This window comes from Protomyctophum bolini, assembly GCF_963924005.1.
Source record: "Protomyctophum bolini genome assembly, chromosome: 24".
NCBI classification, from domain to species: Eukaryota; Metazoa; Chordata; class Actinopteri; order Myctophiformes; family Myctophidae; genus Protomyctophum; species Protomyctophum bolini.
In genome coordinates, this window is record NC_137885.1 from 21,510,205 (window position 1) to 21,526,782 (window position 16,578).

Genomic DNA, 16,578 nt, shown 5'->3' on the forward strand with positions numbered 1-16,578 from the left:
ATAAAGAAGTGGGTGAAATGTGTTTTCGGGTATAAGCTTCATAATTTAGAGTTTTCAGTAGAAAGGGGCAACAGAAAGACTTCTGCTAATTCCTCTCTCTCTGTCTCTCTCTGTCTCTCTCTCTCTCTCTCCCCAGGCCATCTGCTGGGTCTCTCCCATGATGACAGTAAGTTCTGTGAGGAGCGCTTCGCGGCGAGCGGGGACAAGCGATTAATGTCGTCCATCCTGACTTCCATCGACGCGTCCAAACCGTGGAGCCGCTGCACCTCGGCCACCATCACCGACTTCTTCGACGACGGCAATGGTGAGTATGACAAAAATAAATTGTAGTTCATAAAAACATATAGGGGGTGTACTGTACTGTACTCCTGCAGAGTCTTCCGGTAGGATACTCAACTCCTAATCAACTCCTAATCAGTAGTTCTCAATGTTTCTCATGCCAAGGACCCCAACATCCCATTTATATTGCCATAGTGACTAATGGAGAAGAGATCCAGTAGAACTAAGACGCGGTTGCGCACACATGTCACGCTCTGAACGGTGTACTTGAGTACAGTAACCTACATGTTACATGTGTAAATGTACTCAGATACGTTACATCGCTGGTAGTCACTGTCACTGTATTTCCTCATTGAGTGTAGTGGCGCTGTTTCAGCAGGTGGAAGCAGATATTTTGCTCAATGGAAACGAGGAAATAACGATGACATTCAGGCACAGACTGACTCCTTCTAATCCAACAATACAGAATATTACATAACACAGTGCCAACTCTGCCGGTAACATCCGTGGCTTGACCATTTTTGGGGTAAATAACATACTCTCAGATGGGGTCCGTGGTCAAATACATACTAATTTGGGGTCGTTGTCGTTGACATGATACGGCTTGAAAATGACTTGTTACAATGTCTACTTATTATACAAGCCCAAAGTTGCATAATACGCAGCCTTTTTCTGCACAGTATGGTTGCAATACAAATGGGTAGAATAGGCCTGTGTTGGAGAAACTTTGGAAAGGTTTTTAATATGCATTGGAAAGAATGTGTGGGAATGTTGGCTGGAGAGCCCATTTGGTTTCATTCGTATACACTCTCAGAGTTGCAGACACATAGGGGTCCATTTGGTTCCATTCGTACACTCTCAGAGTTGCAGACACATAGGGGTCCATTTGGTTCCATTTGTACACTCTCAGAGTTACAGACCCGTAAGGGTCCATTTGGACCCCTCGTGATCCAAGGACCTCACAACTGACAACCAGTGGGTACATACTACATACAGTAGGGTATATTTTCCCCTGCACTATTTCGATCAACCAATGACGTTAATTTGTTTTCCGTAAGTTGTGTTTGTCAGCTTGCTGGGTTGAAAAAAAACTTTCTTTTTTTGGTACCCTTAGGTTTTACTTTGATGTGAGAGAACCATTAAATGCTCACATTTCTACCGTTAGACCAAAGCAGGAAATGTCAGCTTTGTTGACGGCCGTGGCCCTCGCTTACCACGCCAACTTTCCTAGAAGCCAGAATGCCAGAGAGGCGGTGTCGTTGGCTGACTTTTTGGAAGGAATAACGCTGTTCCAGCGCAGTTCACATATAGGCCAACAGTGGTGGGAGAAGCAGTTTGATTTTAAAGATGGAATCCTTAAAAACAAAATTGAGCGCTCAGGTGGAACAGGGGTAAAGTCCCTGCCCACCACCACGGAGGCTGTGGGTTCGAAACCACCGTGGTGCATCTGGCTTTGTCGGGCGCCTATGCAAACACTTTGAATTAGTTCCTAATAATAACGACTCCAACCAGGCAATCCGGTGCACTTACCCCTTGAGATTCTAACTCCCTTTTTCTGTTGAATTTCTTGACCTCCAACTTGTCAGTAAATGACTAGGCCTACATGGACGGTCATCATAGGTCACCAGGTCATTCAGTTAGGTTTCTCAACTAGTGGAAAGAAAAGTTAAATAATCAACAAATCCGACATTACTAAATGCATTGTCAGGGACCACATGCAATACCTCCACGGAACAAAAACAGCACAGGAGTACAATAAAACACTAAAAGGATGACACAAAGACATCCTGCAGTTTTCCATCGTGCACCTGACAAGTGGAAACTCAAGTTAACTGCACGTACCTGTACATATTATGTGCATGGCATTTTGGAAGGTGTAACATTGTTACGTCCAGTGTAGTTCACATGATAGCTAGTGGTGGAAGAAGTTCTCGAGTAAAAGTACCAATACCACCATGTAGAAATACCTACAAGTAAAAGTCTGGTATTCAAAAGGTACTTCAGTAGTACAAAAGCATTGGCATAAAAAAAAGAGTACCAAAAGCAAAACTACTAATTATGCAGAATACGGCATTTCGCAAGTTTCCAAATATACGCTGATTTTAAAATAGCACATCCGGGCCGGAGCCGTTGGTGTGACGGTTCCGACACCTAGAATGGAGCCTGACAATGCGTTGCACTTTCGAGTCTCGATCCCGATTCCCGACGGTCTTTGCTGCGTGTCACTCCCCATTTCTCCCCAGCCTACCTATACCTATCAATAATAACAGGCATAAATGCCACAGAATAGCTGATCTACAAGCTCACAACAACAGAAAACAACAACAAAAACATGGTGGCAGTCATGGGTCCTTGATCAACGCTGTGCACACTGCGCAGTGGTGAAGTCCATAGCACTGCAGCCAGTAAGAGAGAGGTGAAAGGGGGAATGGCGTTCACATGCATGCACTGGTGTTAACTTGGGAGAATGTGGTGTGTCACAGCAAGCAGGGCAGTAGGTATTGCACAAAAACATATTTTCTGAAAAACATGAATTGTACAGTAAATATGACAGTTGCATAGATGCAATGTAGTGTATGTTGTTGCCTATGGCATACATTAGTATTTGTGCATGGAGAGCTGGAGAACTGTTAACCTCAGCATCAACTATAGAGTAATAACTAGAGTAACTACTAATTGACATGTCCAAATCATTGTAGTGGAGTCAAAGTACAATATAATATTTGTCTCTGAGATGTAGTGGAGTACAAGACGTAAAAGTATTGAAAATTGGAAATACCAGTAGTAAAAAAAGTTACTCTCCACCACCGATAATAGCACTTCCTACTTGGTGGTGCCTGGCAGCTCTACTGAACGATGCTTCATTGTTTTAAGTGCACTGTAATGCTCTCACATGATGTGCGTACAGCATGATGCCTGAAGTATTACTGTAAAAGAGAGAGAGAGAGAGCACTGTAACTGATCCAAAACTAAGTGTAGCACCCCAACAGTCTGCCTAATTGGGGTGTATTGAGTTTGCATGGTCTAGGTAGCTACCAAAAGGTTTAACTGTGTTGGGTGACACTTCCTGTACTCGGCTGAAAAAACTGTTACCTTTAAATGCAATACATTCACAGTGGAAATAACTGACCCAGACGTTTGACCCAACGTTTTAAATGGGAATAGAACTTTAACAGTTTTTTGTCTTTTTTAATATTCTTTTATATATAATGATTCCCTTTTTTTCATTGTGAAAGTGTGTTTCAAAAGTTGACAAAGACATGAACAAAAAAAAAGACTGTCTTGACTTGTCTTAGAGAAATACGAGACAAGGCTTAGTTACCTTTTAAAATAACAAAAATACCTGTTGTGTTGACACAATACACAAATGTTACAAAACCCAAATGGCTTTTACCCAAAATAAACCACTTCAATAAACCTATGAATTATAGCTGGTATAATTATATGAACTCTTTAATCAAACAAATTAAATACTACCTAAAATAATTCCCTTCAATTGTTTTCAAAAACGAACCTGCTCCCTATCTCTCTCCCTGACTATGAATTCACCTTAAACCCTTTTAAATTGTAGCTGCAAATTTTACCTTGAAACCATGAACTTAACCCATAACCGTGAACTTGACATTGAATAAAACGTTACATGAAATGTGCGTCGCTCCGCAATGCGATGATTCCGGTCTCCGTGCAGTAACAGACACAGTTCAACTCACAGTCCTTTGTAGACGCTGTAGAAACAAATACAGTATACTTGAAATGGAAGACGATTCAAATGCCAACAGAGCCGGGCTCCCGGTCCGGAATAGTCTCCTCCAAATATCTTAGTAACAATGAAATTTAGTTTACGTTGTTTTAAGGGGTAACTGTTGTATAATCTCAAAATATTCGACAAGAGGCTGTGCTTTACTGGGATAATTGGCACGACAGCGTTGGTAGCGGCGCCGAATATCGCTTAATTCCAAAATTGTGGTCTTTTCCTCCTCGTACAGCCGAGTGCCTGCTGGACCCTCCCCGCCAGCCACTGCTGGGCCCCGAGGAGCTGCCGGGGCAGAGCTACGACGCCGTGCGCCAGTGCCGGCTGGCGTTCGGCCCCGAGTACACGGTGTGCCCCGGCATGGACGTGTGCGCGCGGCTGTGGTGCGCCGTCATCCGCCAGGGCCAGATGGTGTGTCTGACCAAGAAGCTGCCCGCCGTGGAGGGCACACCGTGCGGGAAGGGACGCATATGTCTGCAGGGGAAGTGTGTGGACAAAACCCGCAAGAGACACTACTCGGTAAGACCCTGCATGGTGTGGCTCGAGTTGGTTGGCTGTGTTGATTTTGACGGCAAATTTTGATTCAGTTTTAGTCGTATAGTCAACTACGTACAAGCTGCTTTCCCGGGTTCTAATGGGTTAAGTCGATAACCGAATTCAAGGCGACTTCAAGAGAGTGCAGTGTGAACACCACAGCGATGTGGTTTTAAGTGATCTGATGGGGATTTGAGTTGCCAGATGATACTGCGTGACTGCTTGTGCGTGCCTAAGAGAAAAAAACAAATAGTAGGTGAAAGAAGAAAAGAATGTTTGTAAGTGTTTATTTGTCACATGCCGTTTTGAAGGCGCTTGTTTGTATCCTGTCCAATGTTTTATAGCATTCCATTGACCCCTCTCTCTCTCTCTCTCTCTCTCTCTCTCTAGGTTGCTAGGTTTATAATTACCCGGTATACAGTTGTGCATCATGCTATTTAGACAGCATGTTATTTTGATGTATAGCCTACAGTAGATGCTATCCTACATTTTCTTTGAGGCACTACATTGTTTCCCGATTCTTTCTACCCGATAGGCGTGGTTTTAAGATTATTATTTTGTGAGGTTTAGGTTTCTAGGTTAAGGAGTGCTCTGTACCTTACAAATGTGTTTATGTATGAAGCACAGTACATCTTGGTTGAATACGAGTCTTGGGAATTATGTTTTAGGTTCTTTAAGGCAGGGTTACTTTTGTTGACCAAGACTAAAAGACTACGGTTTTAGTTTTTTAGCTTTGTGAGGTTAGGATTATATGGTTTTATTATTATATTATTATAGGATTCATTTTTGTGAGGTTAGGGTTTGTATTCAACATCTAATTGTTGGTTATTGTTTAGAGTTCATGTGTACTCTGTCTGTCTCTCTCTCTCTCTCTCTCTCTCTCTCTCTCAACAGTCAAATACACATATAAACAGTCTCGAAAGAATTGCTGAATTCTATTGTAAACAGAGCCCCAAGCCAATGAACTGAGAAAAACATCTTCATTTTTTCTTTCTTTATTTAATTTTTTTATACGATATTTGTTCAGAATTCTTTGGTTGCGTAGCCACACTACGACAGTTCTTTTATGAAAACATGAATAATAAAATCCAACCGCCACTCTCGCTCCGCTCGCGACACTGGCGGTTGCAGTCGGATACATGCTCGATCAAAAGGATCAACTTGTCGCCACTTTTTTTTAAACGGTCAAATGTTTTCATTTTTTTTTTTTTTTTTAAGTGAAGCATAAATCCAGGCTTATTGGAGCCAAAATAACTGTGTGATGTGGCTTTGACGAGACCCTGTGAGGGAGGGCTGATTTTACCACATGCGGTCATAGGCCCATAGCCAGTGGTGTAAAGTACATTTACTGTAGTACTGTAGTACTTAGTTACTTTACTAGGCTACTTTACTTGATTATTTACTCCACCATCTGAAAATAGCATCGACGCATTGTGAGCTTGAAGAGCTGCTATTTTCAACAAAAGAAATTACACATTTGAAAACTTGAACATTCTGTATAATGAGTGGGCCTACTTTTACTTTTGGTAGCCTACTTTAAATACATTTTGATGCCAATCATTTTGTACTTTTACTCAATTTGCATTTTGAATGAGTATAGAGTGAGTATCTAGTATTTCTGTATTGCAGTATTGAAACTTTTCCACCACTGCCCATATAGCACACTGCCTCTATCACCATGACTTTATCAATTTGAAAACAAGCAGGTCTACAAGCTCTTATTATTTTTCTAAAAATAATTTGACTACTTTTTATTTAACTTTGTGGTAATGGTACTTCCACAATATAGCCTACTGTATTTCTCTCTCCCTTTCCATCTCTCGCACGCACGCACGCACGCACGCACGCACGCACGCACGCACGCACGCACACACACACACACACACACACACACACACACACACACACACACGCATCTCTCTAAAGGGGGGATTCCCTCCAACATGTGACCTGGCTGACAGCCAGTCTGACTTCCAAAGTGCTTAATGAGAAAAGCTAATTATCCTCTCTTATCTGCCCTCTCTTTTTCTCTCTCTCCCTCCCTCTTTCATCCCCCCCCATCTATCCCTCCATCCCATCTTCTCCTCCCTGACCCCCCCCCCCCCCACCCCTCTCTTTCATCCTCCCCTCCACTCGGCTGTATCGCTTCATCATGTCCGTTCAAGGTTAGTACAGTTTTCATTTCTTTCTGTCACTGTTTCCAAGTTCACTTTTTGATTTAGTTTATGGTGTGCATGCGTGCGTGCTTGCCTGCGTGTGTGCGTTTATTCGTATTGGGGGTGAGAGTCACCTGTTTCAATGACAATGACCTGCCAAACACTTTACAGCTCACAATTATGTCATTCAGTCAAGAGAACAAAGCTCAATTTCAGCTACTAAACCCCGACTGGACATGAAATCATGAACCAGACACAAGGCATAATAGATACAATATATATACTGATAATATATATATATATTATCAGTATATATATATATATATATATATATATATATATATATATATATATATATATATAGTAGGATCTCTGACAACAAGGCTTAAAACATATGAACCCATGCAGTATGGTTGAGTGGAGTCCTTGAGTGGAGTCCCTCAGGGCTCTATGCTAGTGTATGTTCTGCTTTATGTTTTTGTGAGCTTATTAATCGCCAAAGCTTCCCCCACAATATGGATGCTGGGGTTTAAGTGGAGGTTACTGTAACTGACACCCATCCTCTCTCTCTCTCTCTCTCTCTCTCTCTCTCTCTTCCAGGCATCAAACCACGGCAGCTGGAGTTCGTGGGGGGCGTGGGGCGGGTGCAGCAGGTCGTGCGGCGGGGGCGTGCAGTTCGCCCAGCGCCTGTGCAACAACCCGCCACCGCGCAACAACGGCCGCTACTGCACGGGGAAGAGAGCCATCTACCGCTCCTGCCACGTCGCGCCGTGCCCCCCGGCCGGTGAGTGTTCCATTTTTTACAGTGTTCACAGCTCCAGTTTCACTTGTTTAACCCATTCTGACCTGAGATCAGATTCATACGAGGTTTCCACTGGACACACACTGGTCTGATGAACCCATTCTGACCTGAGATCAGATTCTAAAAATGTCAGTTGTTGTTCGATTTTTCAAAAATAGCAGACCTACAAGCTCATAGCGCGCCACTCGGTGGCGCGCTATGAGCTTGTAGATCTGCTATTTTTCAATAGCTAAAGCATAACATGATGCTAACACCAAAATGGGTGCCAGGTCAGAATGGGTTAATCTGTGTCCTGTCTCAGTTGTCTATCCTGACTTGAGTCAAATTGATACCAATTTGACCTGAAAATGTATTTTCATGTTTATTAAAGTCAGTTTATTTTTTTAATTAAGAGACTATCAATGACCAGGAGGCAATTCCTTCGTTCTTATTCTTACTGTTATATTGTCTTGTACACTTTAAAAAAAAGTTATGTGTCTAAGCTGTTTTGTTAGCAGACCCAATAATAATAATAATAATAATAAACTATATTTGTATAGCATTTGCTGGGTTAAGTGGTTAATCAATTCGTTTTTTATGATTGATAATATTTTTTATTTCAGCTAAGAGTTTCCGCCAGGAGCAGTGCGAGGTGCGCAACGGTCCCCAGACAGACCCCAAAGGGGTGAAGACCTTCGTGGAGTGGGTGCCTAAGTTCGCTGGAGTCCTTCCCAAAGATGTGTGCAAGCTGACCTGCCGAGCTAAAGGCACCGGATACTACGTGGTGTTCTCTCAGAGGGTGAGTTCAACTTTGACTTTACTTGCAAGTGAAAGTGCAAATGCATTGGCCTCAATGTGTTCTTAAAGTACCTAGAGTAATTCAGAAGGCATTACTCATTATGCGGAAATGTTGGTTAATGTACGTTTTGTAATAATAATCAAAATCTTCAGAGTAACTAGTAACTAAGGTTTTCAAATAGGCGTAGTGGAGTAAATGTACCATATTTGTCTCTGCGATGTAGTGGAGTAAGTAATTCAAAGTACTGAAAGAATATTGAAAAACTACAGTACAGTACAGTACCGTAAGTAAATACTTTGAGTACTTAGTTACTTTGCACAACTGCTAACCTAACCTAACCTAACTAATACGACATGTTATACTGTAGCTATATGTTCACATTGAAAGCTTTGTCTCCCTCTGCAGGTGACGGACGGTACAGAGTGCCGCCCTTACAGCAGCTCAGTGTGCGTTAAGGGGAAGTGTGTGAGGACGGGCTGCGACGGGATCATCGGCTCCAAGCTGCAGTTCGATAAGTGTGGAATCTGTGGGGGAGACAGCACAGGCTGCATCCGAGTGCTGGGGAACTTCACCAAGAAGAGGTAAGTGTTTTTTTGTTTTTTGTTTTTTTTAGAGTTTGCATGTTCTCCCCGCATCCCCTATACTATGTACACATATACATGTTTTTGTGAGGGTACCTACCCTATAGGGCCTATAGGGTAGGTACCCTCACAAAAACATGCGGTAATCCTGGTCTCTAAAACGACCTCCCGCTGGCCAGCAGTGGAGGAAAGACTTGTTCGCAGCCACGGTGTCTGATGGAGGGGAAAGGAACTGGTTGGAATAACGTGTTCCTTCCACGCGTTACGTCCAACCAGGGAAACTCCTGTCTGTGTAGACAGAGAAATGTATACATATATAAGGCTAGAGGGCTCAAGTGGTAAATGTACTTTGTTAGATATAACTTTTGAGTATATTGTACTTGAGCATACTTTTTCCACAGCTGAATGTGACCTCTCTGTCTCTGTCCTCTCACAGTAAGGGCTACACAGACGTGGTTAAGATCCCAGAGGGCTCCACCCATATCAAGGTCCGCCAGCACAAAGCCAAGGACCAGACCCGCTACACGGCCTACCTGGCTCTGCGCCGGCCCAATGGCGAATACCTCCTCAACGGCAAGTTCATGATCTCCACCTCCGAGACGGTCATCCCTCTCAACGGCTCTGTCTTGAACTACAGTGGCTGGAGTCAGCGTGACGAGTGGCTGCACAGCATGGGGCCTGGCGCCCTGCGGGAGGCCCTGGTGGTGCAGATCCTCGCCACGGACGCCAAGAAGCCCCTGGACATCCGCTACAGTTTCTTCATGCCCCGTCGGACCCCCCTTAAGGAGCCACGGTTGTCCCCTATGCTCGGCACCACCAGCACGACGGTCTCGACAACCACAAAGCTAGCCACCGCGGCGCCTGCGTCCACTCCCGCGCCTCCGAGCGCTTCCACGCCGCCCCCGGGGCCCCAGTGGGTGACAGGACCGTGGATGAGCTGCTCCAGGACTTGTGACACGGGGTGGCAGAGCCGCACGGTGCAGTGTAAGGACCCCCAGGGAAAACTGTCCAAGGGTTGCACCCTGGCAGCACGGCCGTCCGCGTTCAAACACTGTCTGGTGAAGAAATGCTGAGTAACCTTATCGCCTTGATCCGGCGAGGGGAAAAAATACGCTCCTCTTAGCGATTTATCGTGATGTTGGACGTGGACTGGAACGGGCCGAACCAGGCACCGAACTCTCGAACCGGACTCGACTACGTGTTGCCGATGTCGCATGGAAACCTTGTATGTCCGAAACGGTTAGTTTTTCAAGAAATAGAAAAAATAATTGTGTTCCAATTATTATTTAGACACAAGCTCTTGTTAATACTTTTCATTGGTTACATTTTTTTATAAAAACCCACAGACACATTTAACCAGTTGAACCTTTTTTCAAATGTAGCGGAAATTGGCAATCTACAAGCTCATAACGAGTGGCGATGCTGTGATCTTGTCAATCGTAGATTTCAGCTACTGTACGTTTGTGCGACACTCTAATTCTAATACAACCAAGTAGGACATGAATGAATGAAATGAAACATGACAAAAGTTGAAATATAAATACAAGGTTTCTGCCCGACAGCAACAATATGACAGGGAAAAGGACTTTGAATATGACAGGGAAAAGGACTTTGAATCGTAAAGGACGCGCACAGCACAATTAATGAGGACATATTGACACACGATGGACAAATGTGTGGACTGATTTGACGAGCGCTGTCATGCGTCGTCACTTTACACAACGTCACTTACATGTCACGCACTTGTGGATGATAGCTACGGAACCGTCCCGGCCGGCCCTGTCCTCCTGCATGTCGGGGAGGTTTAGCGTGTATTCCCCTGTGTAATGTTGTGTGTGTCGTGTTGTTTCTTTTAGACGCCATCTTGTGTGACGCCTTGCTCTGGCCACTGTGGAGTTTAAAGCCTGGTTTATACGTATTTTTGCACCCTTGGGAACACGCACAGAAGAAAACAAAACAAAAAAATTTAACGGTTAAAACGACAGAGGCGCGCTGTCTAAAGCCACGAGAGACGCTGCCAAACGTTGCGAACATTAACGTTACGTCCCGAATGGATGACCGAGGATAACTGTCAACAGTGGCACCAAACGTATCAGAGCCCCTAGCGGAAGCAGAGAGAGCAAGACACATGCAATAGGATATAATAATATGGATAATCTGACTGGTTATTAATTATAAGGAGGCGAGATAGCCGTAGCCTATATGCTATATGCCGTAGCCTAGCGTTAGCCGTTCATAATCACCTCGTCATTTCCGTTCACGACTAGACTTTCCGATGGTGAACGAAACTGATTGCATCCCAGATGTCCCTCTGATGCATTTCGATTGGCTGTCAATGTATCTGTCAATCACAAAAAAGAAAACTAAAAGCGATAATTATTGTCGCCGTGGTGCGAATTACCTTTTTTTTTATCAGGATTCGAACCTCACACCCTGTCCGTCCCTTCGTCTTGTTTGTGTGTGCGGACAAGAGCTCCTCCCACGGAAAGTGTTCCTTTATCGTCTCTGTTATCGTCCAATCGCAATCGCAACCCCCCGTGCCCTTTCCCTTACCTATTTTTTATTGGTCCATCAGTCCTGGGTAGTTTCCTGGGTACCAGGAAATAAAGCATATGGGCTTAGAGACCATTGGTTAAACTTCTCAATGTCTGGTCTGGGGACCACTAGGAGTCTAAATTTACTCTTATGGGACTATAACTCTGAGAGTGTGCAAATATTTGCACACTCTCAGAGTAAAATTTACACTCACTACAGAGTGGGACCTGTATCCTTAATTGGAAAGACAAAACCTTTCTGGAAGGGTGACAGTTACATTCTGCTAGTGTTTTCTGGAGGTTCATGATATGAACGCTTGACTTGTGTGCGTGCGTGCGTGTGCGCATGTGTGCCCCACAGATCGCCATTTCACCCCAGTTTCAATTCTGTCTGTCTGTCTGTCTGTCTGTCTGTCTGTCTGTCTGTCTGTCTGTCTGTCTGTCTGTCTGTCTGTCTGTCTGTCTGTCAAAATTGATGCTAGTGTTGACAATGTATAGCCCCTGGGTTATCTAACATCAAGAGGAGTTATATGCATCCATGTACAATTCAACTCTGAAGCTGTCTTTTGCGTGCTGTCTGTGTGTCTCTCTCTCTCTCTCTCTCTCTCTCTCTCTCTCTCTCTCTCTCTCTCTCTCTCTCTCCCCCGAATTCCAATACCCAAATGTCTTCCTCCTCCTCCGCACTCCTTAATTCTAGCGGGATCCCGAAGACGTCTGCGTCCTCAAATGGCAATTTGGAGGAGCTGAGGTCAAGTAGTTAACCACTTTCAACAAGGCATCCCTGTATAGGCAAACAAGAACATTTATATACCCCCAAAACAACAAAAAACTAGTAGTAATAAGTAATAATAAGTAATAAGTAAAATAAAAAGTTGTCTAAAATCTATTATGTGACACGGTGTGAGCTTGGCAAATGTAGCCTGTTTGTGTGTCAATTTTTGCCACAGTATAGAGCATTTGAGTACATTTCCTAATTCAGCAAATAAAGTAAAGTAAAAGTACCTCAATATTGTAATTAAGTCCCACCGTACTAATTGAATTAGTTACTTTCCACCACTCTGTGCATGTATTTACATGCACGCACGCACACACACACACACACACACACACACACACACACACCTTTTTTTCAGATTCTTCCATTGGGAAAAACAACCTTACGCAAAAAGACAGCAAAGCAGCACTGAATTAATAATTTATTGTTTGTACAACTGGTATGTGTGAATTAAAAACAGAAAAAACGGGATGAGTTTTATTTATTATAGTAATTTTGTATCAAATTACTATTTAACGTAGAACTATGACTGTGCAGAATCATTCCTTTGTAAGAAAATAGTTGTTGTTCTCTTCTAGTCATCATGAATATATGTACATAAAAAATCTATATATTTAAATATATCTGTGTGTTTGTGGTTCATTTTATCTTGGATGTGATGTATTACATTAGGCCTACTTCCTTCACAGGTGTTACCAATGAATGATACTAATTGACAGCTCTGAGTCAGGGTGCTGATATTGTGTATCTTAGCTCACTGGAAACACTACTACACCAGTGGGTCTCAAGGTGTGGTCCAGGGACCCTCACGGTTCCTTGAGGGGTCCACTTGGTTCCATTTGTACACTCAGTTATCTGGGGACCCTGTGGGGTGAGTTATGATGTACAATCCCTGATGTACATGATGTACATTGCATACAAGTAATGTATTCAACATCTTACTGGAAAAATAAGATATACAAACACAAAGAAGGGAATACTCAAGTAAAGAAGAGCACCTCAACATTGTACTCAAGATGGCCTACTGTATTCGATTAAAATGTACTTATTTGCATTCCAACAATGGAATGTCTTCACTGAACTCTGGAATAAATTACATTAAGAGTTGTTTACGTGACGTCTCAGTTTGAGCCAGAATGCAGCTGGTGGTAAACCCTCTCAATTCCTCTCTCAATGTGATTCAACATTCTAGAGTTATTGTTATTATAGCTTATTAAATTATAATTTCTGTGATTAGTATTTTATTAGATAAACAGAACGGCACCAACAACACAAATCAACAATAACCACAAACAGAACAGATATAGCAACACAATATGCAAAGTGGGACAACAAAAATAAACGGAAACGATACAAGATTAATTATACACAATGAAACCATGTGAGCAGGCAAGGATCTCTACAGTATGGGGGGGGGGGGGGGGGGCAGCCAGTAGTCTGTCATTACGAAGGGTTGAGAATTTCCTCAGACAATCCAAATGGCAGCCTCTGGTGGACAAAACTCACTCAACTTCCCTTCCACCACCACAACTGCACCAATCACTCACAGGTGTCTGCCATCAGCACTCTGGGCTGATTGCCATTGCCAGCTCAGGTGTGTTCCCCTACAAACCCTCACCCACACACAGTTCACTCACACAGCTCTCCACTCCAGACCCAAGCCATGCGTCACTGACAAAATGTAAGCTCTTGTTTACTGTATTACTTAATTACTGTATTATGCTTTGAGTTATATGTTTTGAGTTAGTCAATGTATTGCAATAATACCTGACTTTATCGGTTAAATGCTGAGTATTGATATGCTCAATTTTTCTCCTGTTTTGTCAGAACCATGGTTTCTGGAAATGTGGAAATAAATACACCAAATATCACCTTGAAACAAGTCAATGTCAAGTCTCTTTTGGGTTGTCAGCAATCTCACTGAACAACGAACTTTACAATACAAAGTGTTATCTTATCATAGATAAGGAATCTCTACCCCACTTCAGGTGAAACTGGTCTATTCTGCCCTTCATAGAGATTGATACTCTTTCATATGATGAATTGATTTCATTTTATGCCACTCTGATATGGGCTGACTTCCATAATTGGACTTACTAACTCATTGGCCTCAGCACTGGCATTTCCTGCCAATCGGACAGGACACGGTTCATGGCATGAGTTTATTTAATTTACAGTAACATTACATTTTACATTCAATGTCATTTTACTGAGATTGGTGCGTTTCGTGTCAAGCCTCCATACAGTATATGGTCACGCCTTGTGACATGTCACGCCACCATATATGGCCGTCTCTATGAAGATCACAACACTGACCTCATCAAACCCTGGATAGCCATACATGGAGAAGACTGGATCATCACCTAGATCTGCATATATGGAGCCGGCCAGCACCCGTCCTTCCTCTTCGATGTCGCCCTTTTGACTGATACGTGTTCATTCAAACCCTAGACGGGCCGGCCCTGAAGTTATTATCAGAGTTCTCAACAGGCCAGAAAATTAAGGCCCGGCTCTACCTGGGCCCTCATCAAACCCTGTACACTCAAGACACTTACCCCGCTGCTGCACCCTTAGATCTCCATATATGAAGCTGATCTGTTCTGACATTCCATAAGTTGATCTGACCTCATCAAACCCTGTACTCAAGACCCTGTCACCCTTAGATCTCAATATATGGAGCTGACCTGATCTGACATTCCATATGTTGATCTGACCTCATCAAATCCTGTACACTCCATATATGGCGAGTACAGAATGGATTCCATATGTTAATCTGACCCCCCCCATCCCAAAGCGCCAGCGCTCGCCCTTTGTAAATTATTATACAAGTTATCTGGCTTATTTTTATCCAGCTTTGAGGGTTTGTGTCAACAGTAACACAAACATTGAAGACAAGTGTGTAAACACAAACATGTGTAAACACAAATGTTGAGTAGTAGTAGTAGTAGTAGTAGTAGTAGTAGTATTCGATTCTACAAACATTTGGATGTCAGATAAACACATGGTGACATCATGACATTTCCATGAGTTTATTATTCCCGGAGGTGGACATTCCAGCGCACTGCTGGCTGCTGCAGAGACCGAGAGGTCCTGGGTTCAATGCCAGAACATATTTACAATAATGTTATGTGGGACCCCAGACACTGGGAGAAAATTCAAAGTATTTTCACAATTTGTTGTATTTTCATAACTCTTCCTCTGAGCAGTGGTTTCCCAAAAATAGCAGATGTACAAGCTTGCAGGCAAAGATCCTTGTTTCCCGGTTTTAATGGGTTTTTAATGTGTGTGTGTTCTCAACAGTAAATAAACCAGCATACAGTATACAGTAGCCTACAGTAAGTGTATACTGCCCTACATGTCAGTAACTAGTAAAGTGCAGTAACTACACTTTTGGACATACCGACTTATTTGTGTACATCCCAAAGGTCAAATTAGCCTTCACAATTTTTCGAGAGACCCGGAAAATAAATCCCTGTTAATTTTCCTCATAGACTTTTAAGAAAGTATTTATTTAAAGACGTTTACGCCGCAGAAAAAGCCAACTCTTGTCGTGACAAATCATGACAATAAACACAATGTTTTGGGCCAAACAAATAATTATAAAGTAGAAAGAAACGACAGGTTACAACACTTTTTTTGTCGTTTTTCTTCTTTGTAATTTTTTGTTTCGTCCAAAATATTGTGTGTGTTATCATGATTTGTCACGACTCGAGTTGGCTTCGTACGACGCTTAAAAGGTCATTAAATAAATACTTTTTGAAATGTCTATGGGAAAAATCCATTGGGATTCATTTCCTGGGCCTGGCGTCGTCATGAAAGGGGGCGGGACTGCGGCGCTCTATTAAACCACCTCATCTGTCAATCAACCCATTACCTGACCGCACCCTCATCCAATCACAACCATCGGCTGTCTATAAAAGGCTTCCCACCTGAGCTCATCCTCATTCTCTCTCAACCAGTTCACTTGTTTTTAGCCTTGTTGCCTTGTTTTTTCCACCGATTTAAATTTTCCCAGAGCAACCATTGTACTTTAGTGTTCTCAATGCAAATTCTATTGTATATGCTCTGCCTTGGGACAGGAAAGACAGAGGCTTCTATACATAGGCACCATGTAGGAAGAACCTTGTTAAGCACACTAGGTACGGGGTGTTTGCCACCTATGTATTTTTGAACAATGTTTTGGTTTGAGTAGTTACTAGATAGGCAGGCTTTTGTTACTTTTACTACTTATGAGTTATTTAGTTAGTATGTCTCCTGCTTCCCTAACTGCTCCTTTTGTAGTTTTGGCAAAATGTCAATTAACACCTGTGTCCCTTGGTAGTTCATTGTATGCATGTGCAAACCTACAGTATGTAAATACTAAAATACCTTTTCAAATGTTAAGAGTA

General features: G+C 42.8%; 1 protein-coding gene across 1 annotated transcript in view; it reads left to right on the forward strand.

Annotated features, from left to right (window-relative positions):
• adamts5 (ADAM metallopeptidase with thrombospondin type 1 motif, 5 (aggrecanase-2)) overlaps positions 1 to 12,813 on the forward strand; it is a 28,636-nt gene extending 15,823 nt beyond the window's left edge. The window contains exons 3-8 of the mRNA XM_080758461.1: positions 137 to 304; positions 4,266 to 4,549; positions 7,321 to 7,504; positions 8,125 to 8,300; positions 8,706 to 8,881; positions 9,318 to 12,813. Coding sequence (XP_080614587.1) covers positions 137 to 304; positions 4,266 to 4,549; positions 7,321 to 7,504; positions 8,125 to 8,300; positions 8,706 to 8,881; positions 9,318 to 9,954 — 1,625 coding nt within the window. The 3' untranslated portion in view covers positions 9,955 to 12,813. The remainder of the gene's footprint in view (positions 1 to 136; positions 305 to 4,265; positions 4,550 to 7,320; positions 7,505 to 8,124; positions 8,301 to 8,705; positions 8,882 to 9,317) is intronic.
• The last annotated feature ends 3,765 nt before the right edge of the window (positions 12,814 to 16,578 follow it).